General features: G+C 35.5%; 1 protein-coding gene across 1 annotated transcript in view; it reads right to left on the bottom strand.

Annotated features, from left to right (window-relative positions):
* HSD17B4 (hydroxysteroid 17-beta dehydrogenase 4) overlaps nucleotides 1-26,786 on the bottom strand; it is a 143,558-nt gene that overhangs the window by 6,100 nt on the left and 110,672 nt on the right. The window contains exons 18-22 of the mRNA XM_036740782.1: nucleotides 14,452-14,521; nucleotides 13,112-13,218; nucleotides 12,434-12,520; nucleotides 9,339-9,428; nucleotides 8,104-8,242 (exon numbers count right to left, since the gene is read on the bottom strand). Coding sequence (XP_036596677.1) covers nucleotides 8,104-8,242; nucleotides 9,339-9,428; nucleotides 12,434-12,520; nucleotides 13,112-13,218; nucleotides 14,452-14,521 — 493 coding nt within the window. The remainder of the gene's footprint in view (nucleotides 1-8,103; nucleotides 8,243-9,338; nucleotides 9,429-12,433; nucleotides 12,521-13,111; nucleotides 13,219-14,451; nucleotides 14,522-26,786) is intronic.

Raw genomic sequence — 26,786 nt, 5'->3', positions numbered from 1 at the left:
CTTTCTCCCCCTCTCAATATATTCCTCTCTCACTCTTCAAATTTATTTCATTTTTTTAGATATCATCCCTCCATATTCAACTTATCCTGTGCCCTCTCTCTATATTCTCTTCAACTCCCCTAAAACTGAGAAAGGTCTCATGAATTACACACATCATCTTTCCATGTAGGAATGTAAACATAACAGTTCAACTTTAGTAAGTCCCTTATGAATTCTCTTTCTTTTTTACCTTTTCATGCTTCTCTTGGTTCTTGTATTTGAAAGTCAAATTTTCTCTTCAGCTCTGGTCTTTTCATTGAGAAAGCTTGGAAGTCCTCTATTTTGCCTTGGAGGATGATACTCAGTCTTGCTTGGTAGGTGATTCTTGGTTTTAATCCTAGCTCCTTTGCCCTCCAGAATATCATATTCCAAGCCCTTTGGTCCCTTAATGTAGAAGCTGCTAGATCTTGTGTTATCGTGATTGTGTTTCCATAATCCTCAAATTATTTCTTTCTGGCTGCTTGCAATATTTTCTCCTTGATCTGGGAGTTCTGGAACTTGGTGACAATATTCCTAGGAGTTTTCTTTTGGGGATCTTTTTCAGGAGGCGATGGGTGGATTCTTTCAATTTCTATTTTACCCTCTGGTTCTAGAATATCAGGGCAGTTCTCCTTGATAATTTCTTGAAAGATGATATCTAGGCTCTTCTTTTGATCATGGCTTTCAGGTACTCCAATAATTTTAAAATTATCTCTCCTGGATCTATTCTCCAGGTCAGTGGTTTTTCCAATAAGATATTTCACACCATCTTTCATTTTTTCATTCCTTTGGTTCTGTTTTATAATATCTTGGTTTCTCATAAAGTCACTAGCTTCCTCTTGCTCCAATCTCATTTTTAAGGTAGTATTTTCTTCCATGGTCCTTTGAACCTCCTTTTCCATTTGGTTAATTCTGCCTTTCAGGGCATTCTTCTCCTCATTGGCCTTTTGGAGCTCTTTTGACATTTGGGTTAGTCTATTCTTTAAGGTGTTATTTTCTTCAATATTTTTTGGGGTCTCCTTTAGCAAGTCATTGACTTGTTTTTCATGGTTTTCTTGCATCATTCTCATTTCTCTTCCCAATTTTTCCTCTACTTCTCTTATTTGCTTTTGCAAATCCTTTTTGAGCTCTTCCATGGCCTGAGTCCAATTCATATCTTTCTTGGAGGCTTTTGTTGTAGGCTCTTTGATTTTGTTGACTTCTTCTGGTTGTATGATTTGATCTTCTTTGTCACCAAAAAAGGAATCTACAGTATGAGTTTGAGTTTGAGTCTGATTTCCTTTTCACTGCCTGTTCATGTTCCCAGCCAAATACTTGACCCTTGAGCTTTTTGTCAGGATATGACTGCTTGTAGAGTAGAGAGTACTTTGTCCCAAGCTTTAGGGTCCAAGCACTGCTGTTTTCTGAACTACTTCTATTCCACCGTCACCCCAGGCTCTGTCACCACAGTGCTCCTCCTCCCCCAAGAACCACCAACCAGGACCGCAATACAGATCCAAGCAGGGCACAGCAAGAGAATCTGTCTTTGTGGGCACAAAGTGTTCCTTGTACTCCCGCTCTGATCTGCTGCTAGATTCCTCCCACCGTGTGAGCCAGGGACTCAGGAAGCTGCTGACGCTGGCACTCTGGAGGCAGCCTCAGGAGCTTCCTGCTGTTGTGGCTACCACTGCACCCTCCCCCCCCCCCCCGAGTTGACAGCCAGACCACTCTGAACTCGATCCTGCAGTTTCCCCCTAACCTGCTCTTTGGCTTTTTTGGGTTGAGAAGTCTGGTAACTGCCACAGCTCACTGTTTCATGGCCCCAAGGCCTGTTCTGGCTGCCTCACTCTGGGTCTGGTCTGTCCCAGCACGGTGCAGGCAGGGCAGCCCTCCACTCTCAGCACCACACAACAGACCCTTCCCAGTGACCATCTAGGCTCTCCTGGGCTGGATACCTGTTTCCCTCTGCTATTTCGTGGGTTCCACAGCTCTAAAATTTGTTCAGAGCCATTTTTTACAGGTGTTTGGAGGGATTTAGGGGGCAGCTTAAGCAAGTCCCTGCTTTCTAGCCACCATCTTGGCTCCACCCTGCAGAACATTCACTCTTTATGCATTCAATCAAGTGTGTTGCAGCTGTGATTTTCATTGAGTACACCTTCTCCTTTAGCACACCCCAGAAAAAGAAGTCACTGAACAACAGAGTCTTCTGTGAAACTGTTAATGAGATTTCCTGTGTGTCCAGACTTTATGGATACCCTGTATATCATTCACTTAGTTCAGGGGAAAAAGTCAGCACCCTGAACTTCAGAGCAAATACAAACAGGAATTACAAACAGAGACAATATAAACAGATCAACATTTCTGTCTAACAAAATCACAATACATAGTTAACAGAGAAGCACCAACATCTGGATTTTCAAAGTGGGGGTGGGGGAGGGGCAGGGACGACACTGCTTCAATAGCTACCCAGAGTCTCCTCACCAACACTCTTTCAAATGTGTGTGCCCCCAAAGGCAAAATGCTAAACTCTGAGTTTATATATACTTCTTCAGGATCAAATGGCATCACAACCATGTGATTCAAACCCACATGACTTAGGCCTTCTTGTGACTTGAACACTTGCTCAGGGTCAGAGGGTAGAACTAGGCCTTCCCTTGACATAAGCAGGTCATCAAAGACTCCTGATTCAATCAAAGATTCCTTAGTGCTGAGAAGCGCTCCAAAACAAAGACAACAGAAAGTCCACTTTGCTTGCCATTACATTTGAAAAACAAAACTCATCGAAGGTACAGCATTCCAAAGGAGAAAATAGTTAAAAAAAAATAGTCCCACCCTAATTACCATAACAGACTGTTGTAAGGATCAAATGAAATAATGTTTATATAGCGCTCAGCACAATGCCTGGAATACTAGGCTCTTGATAAAAGCACGTTACCTTCCTTTGTTATTTTTTTTTAACTTTTCTCAGCCTCAATTTCCTTATTTCTAAATTGGGAATAATAATAACACCTGCTTTGCCAGGTACTTGTGAGCACTAAATGAGATGATCAAATACATAAAGTGTTTTATAATCCTTAAAGAGCTATATAAAGTTAGCTTTTATTATTAAAAAATATATATCAAGTAGTATCCTCCCTGCCTCTAAAATAGCATCCTCCCTCTCTGAAATCAGGAGAGGGGTACGTGGGTAGCTCGGGGTCTGACTACCTATCACCCCCTTCTTTCCCTTTCCCTTCCCCACCCCACACCTCCCCTCTTTTACCCTCCTCCCCTTGCCTGACCAATCCTGGAGGATCCTGAGAGTGTCTGGGGGGTAGGAAATTGGGGGCAGGGAATGAGAGAGAAAAAAAAAAGTCAGTACAATTATATAACACTCTTAGGACAAGATATCTGTGGTTAGAGAAACATGCTCCAAGAACATGTAGAGTCTTGCTCTCTGTGGATGCATCTAGTCTCAGAACACTGTGAAGACAAGATACTTGTAGCATGGTCCATAGTAGTTGAGAACACTTCAGTTGCCTCAAGCTTGGATTCTGTAAAAGCTTATCTTGTTTAACAAAGCTTAGAGTGCTCATCTTGGTCATGTTCCATGAGAAATAAAGGTAAACTGAGGCACACAAAAAGCTGTCAAATATTTTCCTTTGCTCCCTTTCTTCTACACAGGGTAGTAACCAAAAGATTGAACAAAATTAAGCTTCTCTAACACCTCTGAAAGAAAAGAAGGAAGAATAATTCAATCAAAATAGGATGTTGCCCTGGTTTTTTAAATGTAATTTAAAAACCTACTCTACATATCTAAAGAGTTACAATCTAATTTAATATGGTTTTTGGATGAAGATTTCTTCTGGTCTCACATTCTAATGTTGTCTTAGATGATGTTTAGATGATACATCAGAAAACATATCACTGGGAAATTTACTTATTGAAGTAAGGGGGAAAAACCACATACACACAGAGCTGTGATGACTTGCAGCGTACTCATCAGGTAAAACAAGCTAAATAAAAAAGTATGTTTCACTCCACTTAAAACTTATATTCAGGGGCAGCTAGGTGGTGCAGTGAGTAGAGCACCAGCCCTGGAGTCAGGAGAACCTGAGTTCAAATCCGGCCTCAGACACTTGACACATGTACTAGCTGTATGACCTTGGGCAAGTCACTTAACCCCAATTGCCCTGCCTTCTCCCCTCAAAAAAAAAAAAGATTCAAAGATTCAAAACTTATGTTCAGTGACATGACCTGTTAAACAACCAACTGAACTAAAGCCTCTTCAGTGGGCTACCTAGGAGAGGAACTCCAGGAGAGTTCCTCCTCCCTGGGAGTTTTCAGATAAAAGAATCATTGAGCCGTAGTAAAGAATGCAAATGAAACCATACAGGCTATCTGCACATCTCTAAGACAGGAACATACAGAATGTACCCTGTGAAATTAAATAGAGCAATTGCAAGTCACGTATAGAAATTGGGAGGAAGAAATATTACAAAATATACTAACTATACGTATAGCTTAGACCTGCGGACAGCCTAGCCCACCACTTGTTTTTTGTAAGGGTCATGAGCTAAGTATCACAATAAACTAAGTCCTTACATTTTAAAAAATAATAAATATTTAAAAGTGTAGGGCAGCAAGGATTTGGCTTGCAGGCAGTAGTTTGCTGTAAATTCTGTGAGGGCAAAGACCATACTCACCCAAAATTTTTTATCTTCCCTAAGTCTAAAACAATGTCTTGCCCACATTGAGTACTTATTAAATATGTGTTGTGTTTTAAATTTATTGGCACCCAACTAAATCTTTTTTTTTTTTGCTTTTTAGCAGGCAATTGGGGTTAAGTGACTTGCCCAAGGTCACACGGCTAGTAGATGTGTCAAGTGTCTGAGGCCGGATTTGAACTCAGGTCCTCCTGACTCCAGGGCCAGTGCTCTACTCACTGCACTACCTAGCTACCCCCCAACTAAATCTTAATAGCAAGATTTATACTGAATAGAAAATAAGATTCGTTATCACACATTATGTAATCTTTTTCTCCAGTGAGGAAATTAATATCCAGGACAGCAATAAGCCATAGTTCCAATGTGTTGAATAAGGAAGTAGAAATGATAATGAAGAAAACAAAAAAATTCATCTCCTACCCTTCTTTAGAGACCATGGGTATGCAATACTGCATACATTGCCAGAGGATGGTGAGGTGTGAGTTAGTTTTGATAGATTTCTGTTATTAAAGAAGAGTAGGTAGGGAGGAGGGCGGAGGGATATATTTGGAAACTCATTATGCAAAACCAAAAGGCACTGACTTTTTCTTAAAAGAAATATGGAGAACATGGAAGCAAGGGCAGGTAACTTGAGTTTGAATACAAGAACAAATTTCAAAAGCATTAAAGCTCAGAATGCCGTAGATGATAAATAATGCCAAGGAAAAAGGGGTCTTTTAAAGCTCTGTTGGAGACACTAGGAAGATCAAAGAACAGTTGAAATATTGTGCTGATTACATCATGACCAATAACAGTGCAAGGCCTACTAAATGAGATTCATAATCACGCAGAGTTCAGCTTAACCATACATAAGAAAAAACCCAAATGAATAAAAAATGCCTGTCTAGATTATGAGATAAGATTAAATAATGAGCATCTCTTGCTGGGCCTCTACAAAATAGCTTTAGTAAAGCAGATGGACAATGAACTGGACAAGCTGGATTGCCTTTGGGAAATTGTACCTCTCTTTCAATGACCCTAAAATAAAACTAAACCCATCATTTTAACCAAGATTCTTTCAGAGATGCTATACAGCTACAAATAAAGTGCCACAATCTCTGAATAAGAAAAATAGTGGTTGCCTACGAAGCAATGGTGATATGAAGCAGGACATAAATAGGCTATAGTACATTAGATGAAAGGAACACAAAAAGAAGCCACAAATGAAATTATTAAAGAGATTTATGACCCATAAAAAAAGTTGGTCAACTCATGCAAATATCTCCACTCTTCTCCACTGTACAGTTTCATTTTACTGCGTTTTCCATTTACATTGTTGTTGTCACTGGGCATATTGTTGGTTTTATTATTATCTCCATTTTATAGATGAGGAAACTGAAGCCAACAGCAGTTAAGTGACCTGGTCAAACTGCTAGTAAGTGTCTGAGGACAGATTTGAACTCAGATCTTCCTGACTCCAGGCCCTGTACTCTATCCACTAGACCACCTATAGCTGCCTCATATCCATTCATATTATACATTCATACTATTTCCTCCAATTTTACTTTTTAGTCATGTTATCTTTTTATTTAAGTCTAGCATCTCTTTGCAACTCTGAGCTCTAGAAATGGTATTCCCCTTTCACTCTTTTTTTTCATAATTTCCTTTGAGATTTCAGACCTCTTATATCGAATTCTGCTATTATTTTGTCTAGCTCAATAACATATCCTCCATTCATACCTCTTGGTACTTTGAATTATTTCAGGTAGTATTGTCAGTTTTATTACATTGCCATATCCAAGGCATGACCAATAGCCTCCAATTATTTAATGCATCCTTTATTTCATTAAGAATTATTTTATAATTGTATATATGTATTGAAAGCATATTTGTAGATTTTACTCCCAGATATTTGTGTATTTTGTGGACATTTTATATGAGATTTCCTATTATTTTTTCCCTGAGTTTTGTTACTGCTATACAGAAATGGTAATTTGTTTTTTCTAGATATTTTATGTGTGTTCTACTATTTTATTTTTAAGGTATTCTATCTCCCCCATTAGAACATAAGCTCCCTGGTAGTAGGGACTGTTTCATTCTTTGTATTTATTTCCTCAGTGACTCACATAGAGTAGGTGCTTAATCAATGTTTGCTGTTTGATTAGTTAGTTTCTGGTTTACTAAGAAAGCCATTATGTCATCTGCAAATTGGGATAATTTTGCCTCCTCTTTGCCAATACCTATTCCTTTAAACTAATGCAAAAAACCAAAAAGTTGTGCAATCTTGATCATGGTCATACTGTGAGCATCAGAAGCAGTTTTCAAACCCAGGTCTCTCCCGACTTTTAGTCTAGCAATCTTTCTTTGTCTTAAGAATTACATAAAAATTAAATGCTAAAATAAACTTAGGTTACAAATAACTGAATAAAAAATACTATGTTTCAACAGAGCTATGACCAACAAAAGAAAAATTGCAGTGAGCCTTAGGGATTTTGGTTGTATCACCAAACATGTTCCCTCATATGAGGCATCAGTTCCATGTTACAAGTAATGAGGTCACCCTCATGTAGTAGTAATTTAGTTTATCTTAAAAGTCCAGTCAACTTGTTAGCATTGTCTTCTATCAAATACAGTTTTCTGGCTTATATAATTTGCATATGCTTTTGCATATTCCAAGCATCAAGTATCTTCCTTATTTTTCATGTTAACATGAGCTTCAAAAATATACAAACAGATACTTTGCATAAAGGGAGTAAAATTGCTGTAACTTTACACTCAAAAGTAAGATAATCTATATCTAAGGCCCTCTTTTTCAAATAACTAATACTTTGGCATGAAAATGATACATGAATTTCAAGTTAATATTACATAAGAGGCTTCATTGTTACATTTAATTACATATTATCCTATGTAATTTTCAACATATGATATTATATTGATGTTATTAATATATAATATGTAATATTTTGTGTGATATAATTGTATGTTATATTACAACATATTATATTAACTATTATTGTATAATGTGTAAGACATTATAATTTATAAGATAATATTATTCATTTAATTCATTTGATCTGACATGATTGTCTTTAAGATAACAAGAAACTTGGCTTTAAAAATGGCATATGAGAGAACATATTCTGAGAGTACTAACTTCAGGGATTCACATAACACATATATACACAACCAAAAAGCTGACTTTGTGTTACAGTTGAAATCTGGACAGCTACTTCTATAACTACATATTTACACTGAAGTCAGATATCTTTCTCATCCATTCTATGAATTTGTGTGCATTAATACAGATCTAATGTCGGAGTTCATGTGAAACAACTCATTTTCAAAGAAGTATAATTTAAATATGACACATCTCCACTATGCAAAATTGCATTAGGACATTAAAAAATCACTGACTTACTCCATTGTGCTGCAGTTTTTCCATGTTTAGTGATGTTCCATTCAAATACAGCATTCACCTTCTTCACCAGTTCCTTTCCAACATCTTTGATGCGACGACCTATTTCCTCAAAAACAAGGGTGCTCTGAAGTGCTCCATCCTAGCAAATGATACAGGGAATTTAGCATGAAAAGTTCTATGAAAAGGATTCAAAAGGAAAATGACTGTAGAATGCACGGTACGCTGTAAAAAATATCTAAAAAAGTGCTACATTACAGCCATATACACCAAGCATACTTTCCGAAATTATCAATAAATCAGTAATCATTTATGGTCTATATGACATATGCCCAAGACTACGCTACCATCCATACTATAACCAGGTCTGATCTGACGGTATACAAAAGAAGCATAAGACAATATACATTCCCTCAAAAACGTTACATTCTAAATCAGTCAAGATATGCACACATAAAGCAATTAGTGAGTATAAGATAGCATACAATTAAGCACCAAACTGAGTGGCCCACACAACAAATGTGATAAGAGTTCAGAGAAAGGCTAGCTCAACATGAGAGTAATGTGAGAAGGCTTTGTGAAAAAGACTGGCTTTAACAAATGAGTAGTATTTGGACAGGTATATAGGAGCGGGTAGGACTTCACAAGGAGAACAGCAAGAAGAATAAAGAATCAAAAATTAGCATTCAGTGTGCTAGGTACATAGAGGGAAAATATTCTGACCTTTTCTATGACCAGTTTACCTTAAAAACAAGAGAATTTCATCACACCATGCACTGTTTAAAAAGTTTCTATCCTCCAACTGTACTTTTCTATAAAATACTTAACCTGAAAGTCTCTCCATAGAGCAAGAGATTCAAGTAGTTGCATTTACTGTTCTAATAACAGAAAAATCACAATTTTCTCTTATACATCTAGTCATTTTCCAACTTCTCCAAAATAACTAATATATAATGGAATTAAACCCTTAAACCATTAATCAGTTTCTTTCCCAATCTCAGTCAACTTATATTGGCTGCCATTATTTCATCACTGATTTTTCTTGATTTTTAATTTAGGTCAAATCCAAATTTTTAAAATTCTAGTAGATGATAATATAATGGCAATAACAAGTACTAATGCACTCAATATATCTTCCCATACTTATTAACTTAATCAGTCTTCTCAATGTTTGTAATTCATTTGAAATTCACCAATTAAAGAGTCAGGTAATGATTTTAATATTTCTGTTATCATACCTTAGAAGATACCTTAGCTGAGAGATCATCAGATGTTGGTACAAGATCCACATATGCATTTGAAAGGACAATGTCTCCAGTTTCTTGGACCTGATATGGGACAAAAGGAGGAGATACAAACTCACTCTGATCACATGCAATTTTTTATATGCCACCACCAAATCATATAAAGCAAATCTCTCTTTTCATCTTAAATAGGAAAAAAAATCAGAGTGAAAAAGGAAAAAAGAAATTTCTGTAAACTGTTCTAAAACAGTAAATAATCATGAAAGCTAAAGGATCTAATGGACATTAAAATTTGCAACATAAGGCCCTTATCACAATTGAAATGTTTCAAAAATGCAGGGAAGAGGTTGTAAATAATAATAATTTGGGTATAAAGACCTTAATATTATTTTTTAAAAATCTACTCTATTTCCTGCTTCAAATATGGTATATACATTATGCAAATTAAATCCCTAAATGTATACAAATGTCTTGTGTTAAATTACTATATATTTATAGAATGAATATTCTTTTGTAAAATAACATTCACTTTACCAGAAACTATCCATGCTGTTAATTCTGACAAGAAATCAGCAAACTCATTTTAGCTGTTGGTTATAACATATTTGTAAATTATAGGAATACAACCAGCTTCCTGGCTAAGTTCCTAAACATCAAAGTATATATAAAGAGCCAATGTTAGAATCAAAAAATGCTCTTTTTTCAGCAGTTGAAAAAAATGGATTCGTTAAATATTTAATATTTTGCCAGTTTTACTTCACATTCTATAGTAACAAACATGTGAACAAAATATGAAAAAAAAAACACTTAGTAAATTACTTTTCTGACATCAGAACAAACAACTTGTATCTGAATACTGACACTCACTCCAAATGTTTCCCAAGAGTCAATGTAAAGACAGTGTGGTACAGGGATGGGGAACCTGCGGCCTTGAGGCCACAGATTCTGCACCCCTGGGTCTGTTGCATAGCAAGTAGAATGAAGCCTACCTTCAATAGGATAGGAAAATCTTTTTCATTTTCCTATTAGTAATACACTATTTTTCCAAAGAAATTTCTCCTAGGAAGCCTTCATAGCAGGAAGCATATTTTTTTTTTCACGGCCAAAGTTTGTGGCAGCTCCTATGCCAGGTGTCCCTATTTCTGAGCTACAGAGGGCAGTATATGCCAACTCCCTTCTATTCCCACCTGGTATTTTTAAATTTCTCCATTTGAAAGGAAAGGGATGGTCTTAAGCTCTACTGGAACAGTAGAAGCTTTTTAATAATTTGGCTTATTTTCTTCCCTGGAGTATTTAGTAATATAATTCTTCTTTGGTTTAGCCCTGGACTCTCAGTTCAACCTAGGAAAATTAAGCATTTTCCATAAGACAACAAGAAAGGACACATTCTTTTTGTTGTTGTTTTTGTCTGTCTGTTTGTTTAGGTGGGTGGCTAGTAAGAGCATGTGTTTTCCAAAGATGACGAGGAATTTTAGGATGAGAGAATGTATTTTCCATTCCACATTCCATTCTCAGGATCATATAGGGATTACTGCTCTCTTCTCCCCCAAGGTGAAGTTGAATTCTAGCATCCCCAAGGCTGATACTCAAAGTATAAACAGGGAAAATCCCATGGGGAAAATTCCTTTTTCTCTGAGAGGCGATACATATGTGAAATAAAAAAGTCTAGGATAGAGCAAAAAAAGTATAAAGATGTTAGGCTAAAGCATGGCATGCTGCCAATATAATAACTAACCAGGACAATTCTTGTCTACTTAGAGAAATCACACAGTCACATACACACACACACACACACACACACAGAGTGATATATATGTGTATGTACTTATATTTGTGTGTATAATACACATACATATGAGTTTTGAATATTACTATGCATATTTTTGTTTATGAGAAACCTTATATATGCACATGAACAGACTTATGTATATTCATATATGACAACAAACATACATATATGTATGGAGAGAGAGAGAGAGAGAAAGAGAGAGGAGGAGTGGGGAGGGAGAGAGGGGGGAGGGGGGGAGAGAGAGAGTGAGAGAGAGAGTGTGTGTGTTTTATTTTTTTAATAATAGGTATCCTTATCTTGTTCAGTCTGTAAGTGCATCAGTCACTCATGGGCTCTATCCCACTGCTGAGTATCACAGAACTTTGACCTCTTCCACCATGAGAGAGGTTGGTAGGAGCTGAACTCCAAAGACAGGAAGTGTATGAATTTGGGAAGAAGATAAGGCATTCCAGGGAGAAGGAAAAGTATTTTGCATAAAGGCAACAAAGTATAACCAAAAAAAATCGTGATGACTTTTTGTTGTTGTTGTTTCATCAAAGCCATATATATAGTTAAATATTAGGAGATAGCAAGTAATAACAAGGCTTTGTTGACTGGTTAAGCCAAAAGTAAAGGTTAAAATAGCTCACAGAATTATTCAGATATTATGTGTGCTGGCCCAAGATGACTAAATTAAGTCAAAGACTAGATAATTAAGGTTGTGGAACATAATCATATATTCTTTATCACCTTAAAAACTTAATAACAAAAATTTTATTTATGCGAAATAATCATCTTCAAATGATTAATACTATATGTACTACTTAATTTTGGCACTCAAAAAAAAACCATTGTATTAGCTAAATGACTCTTACAACAGAATAACAACACTAAATGTAATGACTATCAGGTCAAACTGCTGAAATTAAAATTTTTGAAAAATTATTATGTTCAGTTTTTATTAAATCTACTAATATACGGTTATCCCTTCTACAGTATGACTTTCCCCATCAGGCTTTTGATATATTGTGGGTGAGCATAAGAAATTAAATAGGAATTTGGGGGGAGTTTTGCAGAAGTCACAGATGACACGTGAAGGGCAGCAGATAACATAGAAAAGGTTTAGAAACTCACAAAGGCGTAAAATACACGCATTAGTATTATACTAATATCAACCCAAATTTTACAATTTACAAATTCAGACTTCTTCTCTCATACAAAAGGAGGACCAAAAAATTTTACGTGGATTTTCCAGATCATGGTAGTACCATACCACTAACCTCCACTGTAGAAGGAATTACTGCAATACCCTTGTGCTTACCTTGGTCTGAAAGTGAATTCTATTTCCTTCCTTCCACATTTCTGTTAATAGAGTTTGTCCTGGATATACTGGTTTTGCAAAACGGGCCTGGAAAAAAAAAACACCTCTTTCAAGTGTCTCTTTAAAATATAAATTTTCATTACTCCTAATAAAGAATCGACGAATAAAGCATTTATTAAGTCCTTTCCACGCACAGAGCACTGTGTTAAGCACTGGGGACACAAAGAGAAAAGTAAAACAATACCTGCTCTCAAGGAGCTCACATTCTAAAGTGGGATACAACACATACAGAAAGTTTCAGCTATGAATCAGATAGAAAGGTCTCATGGCACTTAGGGTATAGCAAAGCAGATGGTAATGCCTCTTCTTTAATGTCATTTCATTACTTCCACAAAATCAAGTCAACTTATTTGAGAAATTATTACTGAATTCTTAACTTTGTAGACAAAATCATTGTCAACTGATACCTTACATACAGAACTTTATCAAGTATGAAAATAATTGTCAATAATGATTGTCAAGTCTAAAATCAGAAATGTGTAAGCTATAGTACAATGACTGCGTTTTTTGGAGTGAAGTAACTAACTCCTTTTCTACTCTAAAAATGATGATCAAATGAAATAACATTCAAATAATTACATAAAACAAGGAACTTAAAGGGGACTGCCAAAGAGGTACCTTAATTGCTCTGAATCTAGACGCATCGTTGTTTCCAAATTGCTGTAAAACGTGCCTCGCTGAAAATCCAAACGAACAAAGGCCATGTAGTATGGGTTTGTCAAAGCCTGTGAAAAAAAGAAAGCTCATTTTAAAATAGACACTCATCAGTTTTAAGCATAAGCACACAATCTATGTTTCAGACATACTGTTCCCTAAATTTTGTTTCTGTTTTGCTTTCTTTGTTGTTTAAAAAAATCTTTTAAAACCTAAACTTATCTTTGTGAGCTAGACTTTTCAAGAAAGGGGTAAAATTTCCATAGAAAAAGGATGTGAGGAGTATTTCCAGAGCAGTCCAAAACTCCAATGGATCCATGATCTTGCTGATGTGAATATCCTCTCCAATGATGCTGACTGCAATACATGCATGCCTGTTGAATCTGTGCTATTCTTGTCTTTGGGGGTCCACTCCATATGCTAAGGGTATTCCTAGGTTTCTCTTGACAGCATAAGGATATCAGTGGAATAAAAATACTAGTCAACAGAGCATTCAACTTGAGGCTAAAGGTGAAATGGAACTGAAACAGGAAACAGTTCTCATTAAGAATGCTTGTTTTACAGAGAGCCTTCCCATAACTAGTCAGGTGAAAAATTGTTACTAAAATGCATGATTAAACAAATTGCTTCAACCCTGTAGCATGTAGCAGATAAACACACAAATCAGACTCAAGCAGAAATATTCAGAAATGATTATTACGCCTATTTTCTTGAAGGCTTGTCTATTTCTGCAGGTGATTAGATACAGAGCAAATGAAAAATAGAGGATTAGGGTCTTGGTCCTCTGCTGAAATACAACTGTGATACATTAGCACAGATCGCATAGAGGCGATCCCAAGTATTCAAAGACTGTATAGGCCACCAGATTGTAAGCCATGGAAAGCCCTATTAAGATGGAAAGGTTTTGAGTAGGGATCCAGACCAGACTGCCTAGATACTACATTTCTATCTCTAGAATTTCTCATAAAGCCTTGTATATCAAAGCCTTGTAAAATCAAACTGAACAAATATTTATTAGCATTTTCTATATGTAAGGGCATTGCCTGTGAATAATGGAGTAAAATATATGTCCCAAATGACATGTTATCTATTTCTTCTGCAAGGCCTTCACTTGAAAAACCTCTACTATCATTTTTCACTTAACAAAAAATGTTTTCCATATCCTTTGTATAAATATAGAGCAAAGAGGCTTATCTTCAAAACATGACTCAAACTTTCAATCATAAGTAACTTTTAAAATTTTATATGCCATTTTTTTCTGAATTAGTTTTTTTTTTAATAATTAAAATTAAACAGAAACTTACCTCCAAGACTAGCAAAGCTAGGATCAATGTGTAAAGGATTCGAATCTCCACTGAGCCGATATAAGACAGCCTGTGGAAAAAGAAATATAAAAATGAGCTAGTAGTTTATATTTTCTTAAAAGAAATAGGCACTTCAGGCAAATAAGACCAAAAAAGAGCAGAAAATACAGGTAAATATTTTAAGAAATATATTATAATCCTAAAATTAAAGTTTCTAGGCTAAAATTTGCAATATGCAAATTAAATATAAATTAAATGTTTATTATAGCACCACTGAGTTTGACTGAACCAAAGAAATAGGTTTTTAAAAGCCAGGGAAAAGCAGCAAAAACTACATCTGGTCTAGGTACATGACTTCGCTTTCAACATATTCATCAATTTGCCCCTTTTTAAATGTTTGTGGTGATTTGAAAAAGACATACTAACTTGTTTAATTCAATACTGTAAATTAATCCTTCAATAAAAATTTGCAGAGATAAATAGTAAGATGCTCTTTATAAACACTGATTTTCTTATTCTAGGAGACATTATGTGCTAATTGGTCCTGCAAAATAAGGAAACTGAAAACCTAAGAGTTTACCATCCCTTATTTACAATCCTTTCTAATTATTTGTTGTTATTAAGACTGCTTTCTGTTTACCTACAATGAAAAAAAATTGGACTTACAGCCCTTGAACTGAAATCCTATCTCTGCCACCTAGTAATCATATGACCCTGGGTAAATTAGATGCCCTCTCTGAACCTCAGTTTCCTTAGCTGTAAAAAGGAATAACACTTGTATTAACTACCTCATAGGGTTGTCATAAGAAATAAATGAGATAATATATGTAAAGCATATGCCTTTATATAAATGTAAGCTGCATTTAGTTCTCTTTTCACATTCCAAAAAGTACTTACTCCAGCATGTTAGGGTCAAGAAGAATAAATAGATTAGGGCTGGAAAAGAACATCAGCTGGACAATATGATGAGACAAGTCTATTACTCATAGAGGCCCTTAGAGGCCATCGAGTCCAAATCCCTCATTTTACAAAAGAGGAAACTGAGGCTGAGAGGTTAGAGACTTGCCCAGGGTCATACAACTAGTATATGCAGGAGGTAAGATTTGAACTCAGATCTTCCTGACTACAAACACTTTTCAATGAGCGGTAATGTCTATCATCTGCTAGGTGCTGAGATACCAGGGCAAAAACAAGGGGCAGTCCCTGCCCCTAGGGATCTCACTTTATATTGGGGAAACAACATGCACTTAGAAAAATAAATACAATATATATGCAGAGTAATTCCCTGGAGAAGTGCACTAGCAGCTCGGATTGGAAGGTGAAGGAAGAGAATCAGAAGAGGCCTCCTTATTGTAAGAAATGGCCTTTGGCTGGATCTTTGAAGAAAGCTAGGGTTTTTATGAGGGAAAAGCAAGGTGAGTACATTCTTTTGATTTAAAATTGCTCTTTAGTTAGTCAAAAACTGGTCATAACTAAGAGTACAAGAATTTTAGTTTTAAAAACTGAAATTCATGGGAAACAGGTAATTTAAGCACTTTACCTGCACATTAATTTGTTATTTCTTAGTTCTGTCTCAAAATTTACCTTCCTCCTCATTAATTATGGACTTTCCATAGCTACCAGTTTTTTGGGGGGCAGGAGAGGAGGTGAAGCATTGAAATAAAATAGCTAATTCAGCATTTCTAGCTCTCATGGTCACATCTATTATTGACTTCTCTTTCCTGTTAAGTGGAGGTACAGTAATTGAACTTCTCTAAGACTTAAAACAAAACATCTTTTGGTTCTTTAGGGTTTTTTCTCATTTTAACAGGCTATTTGACTAGGGTGATTTCTATAAGTTAGTACCATTACTACTCACGATAATTTTTTTTTCCTTTTCAGGCCTTTCAAATATAATGAACATATATACTACATATAAAGCACTGATTTGGGTGTTATAGGAGATATAAAGGAAGTATAAGATTGGTCCTAGTCCTCTTCCCAAGGAATAATGATAAAAGGCCAATGGGCTGTGGGAAAAATCAGATATTAAAAGATCACTTCAAGCTGGAATAGTCAAGGAGGGCTCTACTTAGGAATCAGGGCTTGAGCTGGGTCAAGAAAACTGAGGAAGATTTAGATAATAGGGAAGGAATTCAGGTGGTGGGCCATCATGTCTGAAAGAATAAAGACAGGAAAAACATAAGCTTCTTTTTGGGGGGGGGGCAGGGGAGTAGTAGGAAAGATAATTAGGCCAGAGTAAAGGATTTGTTTAAAATAAAGAGTTGAGATCAATTGCAGAGGCCTTAATGTAGGAGTCTGGACTATTCTTTTTAATACCATTCAAGATGTTTAATCAAGGAAGTGGAATGATCAATTCATTTTTAAAAATTCTTAACCATCTACTCTGTGCAAGGTGATATGCAAAGCACTATTTTAAGAAGATTATTTGGGAATGAGGTGACTGAATGGAGTAGGGAGAGACCCTCAGTAAAGAAAGAAGCTAGAAGGTTACTGCAGTTGCTGTTGTTCTGTCATCTTTCAGTCATGTCTGATTCTTCATGACCCCATTTGGGGTTTTCTTAGCAAAGATTCTAGCGTGGTTTGCCATTTCCTTCTCCAGCTCATTTTATAGATGAGGAAACTGAGGCAAACGGTGTTAAGTGACTTCATCAAGGTCACACAGCTAGTAAGTGTATGAAGCCAGACTGGAACTCAGGAAGATAAGTCTTCCTGACTCCAGGCCTGGCACTTCATCTACTGTGTCACCTAGCTGTCTGATACAGCAACAGTACATGCATTAGATGATAAGGGGCAAAAAAAGACAGAACAGTAACCAGGAACTGGGAAAGGCTGGAGATTGGATGGGAAAGGGGAAGTGATGAAGAGGAGAATCAAAGCTGATTCTACTCAATTCATATTATGTGACAGAAAATAAACTATTTATCCAGAATTCTATAGATATAACCAAAATCCAAAACTAAGATGTTTTCTAGAGGCATGTGAAGACCAGAACTGTGGAATTCTAAAAAGTGTATTAGATGCCTTCTTAGTCTAGCCCACTTTCCCCTCTTTCTACTCCATATCCAGAGTTCTACATTTCTGAGTTCTTGTACCCTCATCTACCACTATTAGAATTTTGGTGCTTCAGGACAGAACAAAATAAAGGTTTTCTTGTTCCCTTTTTCTTAATAGAATGGAGATTCTTCCAACTTTTTCTTTCGAGCAATGGTTTAACATGGAGTTTGTAGGATCACAAAGACCTATAGGAGAATTATGGATTTGAGAACCAATACATAATGCTAACTACTGCATACTATAAAATGAGTTTAGGATAGTCTAAAATTGCTTCCTCTGTCATGAAAAGAAGTGTTATCTTACTCACTAAGGATGTAGAATAAACCCCCAAGAAAATTACTAATAAAATCAGAGTGACCCTCTAAAATTTTTCTATACTTCCCTTTTGAATTATTTCATTTGAAATGTGTGGAAATCTAAGTTTTAAGGGAGAATCCAGTATGTATTCCAGAACCAGATGCCTGTGTTCTTTTAGTGAATAAACAACAGAGGGCAGGGGGTACTGACAGGAAGGAGGGTAGAGGCCAACAATTTTTAATACTTTGAAAGTACTGAATGCCTCACATGTATTACCTACTTTCTTAAAGAACAATATAAAAATATTACCTGCCAAATTTTAATATTAAGTAATTTATAAAGTAGTAATTAATTTTCTGAAAAAATCCAAAATGGAATTTTAAAAATAATTTCCTTCACTATTCCTGTCTATCCCATTGCATCTCAATGGCCCTATTTTGAAAAGCATTTTATTTTATTTTTATAATTTGAAAGGTATAAAATAAGGATAAATTTCTTGGACTTGGACAAGAAAGTGACTTTAAATATCTAGTCAAATTCCTTCATCTTATAGATGAGGAAAAATGTGTCTACTCAGAAAAATGAAGGGACTTTGTTTAAGATCACACAATTAGTAACAAAGCTTGGATTTAAGCCTAATTTCTCTAATGTCGAAACCACTGCTCTTGCCACAATCACATTTCGATTTCATGTCTGAGAAAATTAACTGCCACAGTGTTTGCACTGGTATTATTATTATTTCATTGTACAAGCTTTATACACATAAAAGTAAATATATTTTCTTAAATTACCACATTAGCATCATTTTTATAACTACTTCTATACAATGACAGTTTCTTTAAGTTATCAGAGATTTTTTTTAAAAAATTGAGAAAACAATTCATTAGATTGGTTGTATTAGACTGAAATCAACCATCACATTTTTTCCCCCTCCAATGAATAACGACAATGAATATTTCACCTTCATCAACTCAGTGATTCTTCTAGATTTCAGAAAGTACAAATCATATTTTCTGCTCCTTTTTTTTCCACTTCTGCATTCAGAAAGTTCAATGGGGAAAAGGCCAAATACTTCCTCACTCATATTTCCAACACAGACAGAGAAAAAATGCACTTCAATATGACATTTTATATGTGAGGAAATCACTGTGTGCCTTTCTTTAAATAATTATATTGGTTTGTTTTGTTCAACTATGTTTAAAATTTCATATAAGGAAAAGGGCATAGCTCCTTTAAGAAGTTAGGTATATTTGGTTACTTCCTTCTCTAAATCCTATAATACTACTGAAAGTATTATTTTTAGCACTCTGGAAGTTTTGAAGGAGAGAATAAGTAAAGAAGGAAGTAAGTTAATTTGGAAAAGAGTAGATAGAAAAAAAGTAGCAGAGAAAGTCCCAAGGACAAGAAGAGAAGGTCAATGGGTGTGAAAATAGTCCAAGGTAAAGTTATTAGTCTAATCTGTCTCCGATATTTAGGCAGAACAAAGAGGAACCAGCTTGAGGGGAAAATGTCTAAAAAAGAAACTCTAACTTTAGGCTAACATAATGAAGTTCTGGGCTATAGGTAAGCCCAATTCTCTCATGTAAACTTCAGCAATTATCAAATGCAGAACTACACAAAATGACAGCCAGAAGTACTCAGCAGAGGTGCCAACCATGTTCTGTATAGGGCAGTGGTAAGCCAGCAGATGCTCCAATAATGAGAGAAGTGGAAACAGATCTTGGGTCAAGTCTGTTAGAATAGAAGACCAAGAAAGAATCATATGTTCATTGGTCACTGTACAGGGAGAAGACATGGCTGTGCATTCCCCTGAGAACAGGGGAAGGGCCAACACAACCCACTCTGAGGGATAGAGATGTGGTGCTGTACTAGAGGTTTGAGAACAGGAGTATAATCTAACAGATTACATTGGAGTCTGTCAGGACCATGTAACAAACTGCTAATTGAGGATCATGATAGTTGAAGGAGATACCGAACAAGCAGTGAACCATCAGGAGGTTGAAATAGAAGTCAGGGATTGAAGAAGAAGGTGGGGCCTAATAGCAGCTATCCCATCTAGATACCATAAGTATTCAGACTAAAAATGCGAGAAAACAAAGCAATACTTATCCAACCTCTCCAAGAGTACCACAAGGATCAGACCCAAGCACAAAATCCCCATAAAGAACTGCAGATGAAAATATAAGTAAAAAGAAAAAAAAAAACAAAGACAATGAAGAAATAGTTTGGGGTAAGAAAAGCCTAACAGGCAAACCAGAAAGAGTACCCCAAAACAACTACAGGCAGTGCTTCAGAGAAAAAAATGGATTGGCCACAAGGATTACAAGAGTAGCTGGTAGAAATAAAGACATTTAAAAAAAGAATTATATGAAAAATTAGAGTTCAAGAGGAAAAAAATTCAAATGATAGTAGATTAAAACAGAAGTTAAAAAACCTTAGCCAAGTGGTGAACTCCTTAAAAGAAGGACAGAAGAAACAACTCAATCACTTCATAAGAGCATAAGGAATATTAGAATAAAGTTAAAACACAGAAGAAAACAGAAGAAATGAAATAATTGAACTTCTATAATAAATTCAAAATGGATATATGGTATGAATACTAAAGGTCACAACATAAAAAACTGAGAAAAGAAGCAGATCATACACCTTTCACATCGACAGATAGGAGAGCTATTCTTAACCAAGCATGAAATAGAACTGCAAACTATTAACAATCATATAAAAAGAGACTCTAAACCACTAATAAAAGAAATGCAAATTAAAACAATCTTAAGGTTTTACCTCATACCTAACAAACTGACAAAGGTGGCAAAAGATGGGAATAGCCCATGTTAGAGAGATTGTGGAAAGACAGGAATACTAATGCACTGTTGGTTTAGCTATGAATTGTACACTCATTCTAAAAAATTATGGAATTATTCAAATAAAGTGGCTAAAATTTCTATACTCTTTGACCCAGAGATTCCACTCCTATACATACACTCCAAGGAGGTCATTGAGAAAAAGAAAGGCTTCATATACATCAAAATATCTGTAGTAGTACTTTCTGTGGTACCAAAGAACTAGAAAGAAAATAGATGTCCATCTACTGGGAAATGGCTAACCAAATTGTAGTACATAGCATAGTAGTATGCTATAAGAAACAATGTAGGATGTTCCAGAAGAACGTGCAAAGATTTACATGATCTGATGTAAAGTAAAGTAAGCAGAGCCAAGGAAAAAAAGTACACAATGAAAACAATGTAAATGGAAAGAACAGTAACCAAAAGATAATAAAAAACGAATGTTGCAAAATTATAAAGAACAAGTTTGGACCCAAAGAAGAGATATAAGAAGATTCCACTCCTTACTCTTCTGCAGAACTGGGGAGTACACGGGTGTGGAATATTACATATGTCATTTTTTTTGGTTAATCAGTTTTTCTGATTTTGTTTTCCTCTTCTTTTTTTTGTCTATTTTTTAAATTATTGGTTAAAATGGATGGCTCTCTGAGAGGAGAAAAGGGAGGAACAAAATGAAAAATCTTATAAATATGTAAGAACAAGAGTTATTCCACAACAAAGAAATGCAGGCTATCAACAACTACATGAAAAAAATATACCAAATCATTAATAAGAGAAATGTAAATTAAAAGAACTCTGAATTTCCACCTCACTTGCATGAGATTGGCAAAAATAACAAAAAAAAGGAAAATTACAATTGCTGAGGAGGCTCTGAGTGATCAGGCACACTAATGAACCATTAGTGGAGCTATAAATTGATGTAACCTCTGTGGATAGAAATTTGGAACCAAATTCCAGAAGTCACTCAACTGTGTATACCCTAGAAGAAACCAAATATACACCCCAAAGAAACCAAAGAAAGATGGAAAGGATATATATATATATGTGTGTGTGTACACACACACACACACACACACAAATATTTGTAGCAGCACACTTCAGTGAATCAAAGAACTGAAAACAAGTGGGTGTCCATTAACTGGGGAAAGGCTACTCAGATTGTGCTATATATGTAATAGAATATTATTGCACCATAAGATGTGACTAAAGGGACAGATTCAGAGAAACCTAGCAAGGCTTATATTAACATACAGTGAAGTAAGCTGAACCAGGAGAATAATTTATATGATGACTACAAAGGAAAATAATATTGAAAGCCTGAAAAACTTTGATCATTGCAATAACAATCATGACTGATTATGAAGAAATGTTCCCCACCTCTTGGAAGAGAGTTGATAGACTAAAAGTAGAGAATGACATATTTTCTGATATTATCAATTTGTATATTTGTTTTGCTTGATCATACTTATCTATTACAATAAAAAGATTGTTTTCATTTTTATTTTTTTGAAGGGGGAGTTGGACGGTAGGACAGTGATTTAAAAAAGCAAGAAAAGGAAGCATCAATGAACAATGAAAATACACAGAAGACAGCATAAAGCTATTCAGAAAGGGATACAGACAAGTAAGACAATGCTGAAACAACAATGTTAAACTTGAAATCTATTGTTTTAAACCAAGATGTACAAAAGTAGAGATTCGATTTCATACACTGTCCTTTTTTCTGTTCTTTGTATACTGAAAGGTTGTTTGTTGATGTCTTGTCAAGTTCATGACAATAAAACAGAAAACTTAAAAGATAAAAAGCAAACCAGTTCCTTCTTACCAAAAAGAGAATCAATCTCCCCATAAAATTGTTAACTCTTCCAGGACAGTAACTATCTTTTCTACTTCTTTTATGTTTCCCCCTTCCCCATGCTAACACAATGCTGGACACACTGTAAATAATACTTGTGAGGTTCCATCATCAAATGCTGGTACATAGGATTTGGAACCTGAAGTCCCTTTTAAGTTCTGTCACTCAGATGCCTATGAGAGGAAACATGCCAAACAAATTCTAACAAATATATTCTATCCAATTGAGAAAGGAAGTAGTTTTTTGAGAAAAATTCACTTTGCATAGAATGTGTGAAATTATAAACCTGGAAACCATTCAGTCCATTTCTACCTACATAATAGCGTATATATCTATTTCATTATAAAGGATACATTTCTATTGAGGTTTCCCAAATACTTTCTAAATGTAAAGGTAAATTAAAATTGGTTGGAAAATATTTCTTCTATTTAGCACTCTAATAAAATTAATCGTTAAAAACAGATCCATGGGGCTTTTGAACAAAAAGAATAAATGCATGTACCTAAAGAAACTCCTAAGTCATAATGAGGGATGACAAGAGGAATTGGATCAGAAAGCTTAAGAAATGGTTAGTGGAATAATGTAGAGTTGTCTTTCTTCTTCTCCTGTTTTATTATACAGTGCAGGAGGAAAAAATTATGAGATCTGTTATCATCCTTATTCCTCTTGGCTCAGAAAATTGTATTTTTAACTATCAACAGGGCTAAATCCTGAAAATGGAAAATTTACACATCTCAGAAGTGGCACCACAAAATGTAATGAACTTCCACAGTCATTTGCTATTATTAGGTACTCACTCACTACATAATCTCAGAAGCAGTTAAGAGTTGTGTTCTCTGCATGATAAATCATCTGGATGCATTAAAGAAGAATCTTCAAGACTCTCAAAATGTATCTACTTCTTTCCTTGCAAAATCTTCCTTTGTGGCTTTGGTAGATTTTTAGCATTTACAAATTTGCTAATAGCAGCATTGCATTGCCTCAATTTAGAAACAATCATTCATAGCACTGTCAAATTATATGTAGCTTCCAAGACTGTTCCTGTCTTCTCAAAAAATCAATAAATATTTATTAAGTACCTCTTGTGTACTAAGCGCTAAGAATACAAAAAGAGACAAAAGATAGTCCCCCTGCCCTCCAGAAGCCTACAATTTAATGGGAGAGACATCATGGCAAGTAAATCTATACAAAGCAAGAGACATATAGGATAAATAGGAAATAATAACAGAGGAAAGATACTGGGATTAAGAGGGGTTGAGGAGCCGGCTTCCTGTAGAAGGCGGGATTTTAATTGGGACTTAAAGGAAGTCAAGGAGGTCAGTTGTCAGAGCAAAAGAAGTCTCCTCCTACCTTGAGTCCCAGGCATGGGGGGCAGCCAGAGAGAATGACCAGAGTCAAGAAATGGAGTATCTTGTTACTTTGAAGTAGGAATAAATTTACGTGTTTCCAGGCAGGTGAAATATCTATTTTTTTTATCCCTCAAGATAGAGACAAGCAACATCTGCATTTTACCTCTTTTTTCTCCTACATATGATTTTTACTGCTTTAAGATTCTTAGTAATTAAGCAAGAGCTCTGGTTCAAACAATTAAACAGATTATCAGTGTTGCCTAATTGCTCACTCTTTGCCTCTTTACATAAAGGTCATGCTTGCATACTTATATAAAGCTTATGTAAGCTTTACACTTTACAAAAATAAAATTCAGAAGTTAACATTTAGGACAAATGTATTTCAACTCTAGAAACTTATATTTATCTTTATTTGGGGATGCAATTACTATACCACCTTTAAACACCCCAAAGCACAGTCACGTGTAGAATCAAACCAAAAAATACACAGGAATAAAAAGTTTATTTCAAGAAGGACAGATCTACCTATTGCTAACTTGTTGTTCATAGCTGTAATTTCATCAATGTACAGGAAAAAACATTACAGGAAAATGAGTAACTAGAGCCCAAAGTCCCAAACCTTGTGATGTGTTTTAAAGGATGGGGAAAGAACCTTCTATCTGAAAATATTTCCTCTACAATTCTGCCATCATGCCTGAAATTAAGACTGGAGCCATTTCTTTGAGTTACTATATTGCTCCTACAAGGTCCCTATTAAAATGCAAATATCTGACTTGGGAAGGGTATTACATTAAGCATTTGTCAGTCATTAATGGTTTGTAGAATATTAGTTTACTGGATTCACAAAGAGCAGAGCAGGACAAGGTCTTAACAGAGTGGAACAGACGACAGACATGGAGATGGAGATGGAATGCAAGATCTCTGCAGTGGAAAGTTCTAGGCAACATGAAGCACTAGGTGCCTAAATATAAGGGGGGTTGGAGGGGAATTTAAGAAAAAAGATATAAGACTAGTATCAAAAGAGCAAAGAGAACACTGAACTTGGTTGATTTCACAATTTTACTAGGGACCATTTTGGGGTCTAAGGTTAATTTCCTGGAGGGTCTGGTAACTCTTACTCATCTGAAAAGTGACAAGGGAATGGTATATGATATATAACAAAGAGGATTAGATTTTGAATCAGAAAAACTGGGTTTGAACCCCAACTCTGTTATTTACTATTTACTATTATCTACTATTTGCTTTGTGACACCTGACAAGTCTTACTTAACTTTCCAGGGCCTCAGCTTCCTGATCTATAAAATGACAAGGCTAGACTAAATGGTCTCTAAGAAGAACCTGAGATCATGGAGAGTACTATGAACAACAGTATGAGAACAAGCTCACAGGCGGTAAATAATGACTCCATATTGAAAACTTCGGCCAAATTTATTTAAATTTATTGTTCTGAAACAACTGACACCTGGAAGGAAAAGACTATCTAGCAGATGTAGAGACCTCTGAGAGGCGGCCCTGACAGAGTAGAAAGAGAGCTGAGGAAGATCTCAGTTCTATTCCCACCTCATACACATACAAGGTAAGTTATTTAACATCTCAGGGCCTGCCCTGGCAACTCTCTGACACTGTAAGTCTCAAGCAAGTACCAATCTGCCTCTAGAGGCTGCTTACTGATGAGGAGTTTCCTATACCAATAAAATCATGGCTCTAGTAGAAAAAAGAGAGAGAGAGATCTACAACAATAAAAATTTCTGATATTTGTGAAACAGTGATTCATTGTTTATTCAAATAAAACTTTTGATGTTTTCAGAACTTTAAAAATTCTGTCAAAAGCCTCATCTTGAAGGGACAATTATGTGTTTGTGGAGACAACACTGTTTACTCAGTAAGACAGTTTAATTAATCAGTTGATAATTATTTATCATTATGGGTCTCCTTTGCAGCAGGCACTGAGCTAGGCACTGGGAAGCACAAACTATTAAATTATAATCCCTATTCTCAATGAGCTTACATTCCATCCAGAAGATAACTACATACACTGCTACGGTGGGAACCACATCCTGAAAAATGTTTGCAGAAAAGATGCAAGGTATCCTACTTTTTAGTATCCTAATTTTTAAATTCCTTGGTTTCTTGACAATTGGATGGATTTTAATTTAATAATAAATCATAATAACAACAATATTAATAACTAACATTTATATAGTGTTTTCATGTTCACCAACAGTTTTACAATTTTCACAACAACTCTGTGAGATAGATGCTATTGTCTCTCTTTTTAAATGCTCTTTAGATTTATTATTGCTCTTTAGATGAGGAAATGGAGACTGAGAGAAGTTGAGTGGTCACACAGCTAGCAAATATCAAAAGCAGGAATGAAATTCAAGTCTTCCTAACTCCAAATCCAGCATTCTAATTACTGTGCTATAGACAACCTATAAGCTGATATATTCCACCAACAAAATTTATCATTCATATTTTCAGGTCACTTATAAGTCATAACTTATAATTTTATAAGTTTATAGTTTTACATACAACTATGTGGATATTTTTATTATCTTTATTTCTTTCACATTAATTAATAAGTATTCATTAATATCTGAGGCAGCTAAATGGTACAGTGTTGGGACTAAAGTTAGGAAGAACTAGGTTTAAATTTGGCCTCAGACACTGACTAGCTGTGTGACCCTGGGAAAGTCATTTAAGCTATCTGCCTAATTGTCATCATCTGTAAAATGGGGATGATAGTAGCACCTACTTCCTAGAAAGGATCAAATGAGGTAATATTTGTAAAGCATTTAACACAGTGTCTGGCACATAGCAGACCTTACATAAATGCTTGTTTCCTTCCTAATGCTGACAATGATTAGTTTTGTGTCGGTGGACAGGTTGCTTATTCTCTCTAAGCTTCAGTTTCCTCATCTGTAAAATAGGGAT

Source organism: Trichosurus vulpecula, chromosome 1 (assembly GCF_011100635.1).
Source record: "Trichosurus vulpecula isolate mTriVul1 chromosome 1, mTriVul1.pri, whole genome shotgun sequence".
Taxonomy (NCBI): domain Eukaryota; kingdom Metazoa; phylum Chordata; class Mammalia; order Diprotodontia; family Phalangeridae; genus Trichosurus; species Trichosurus vulpecula.
This window is presented reverse-complemented; position numbering and strand designations above follow the sequence as displayed.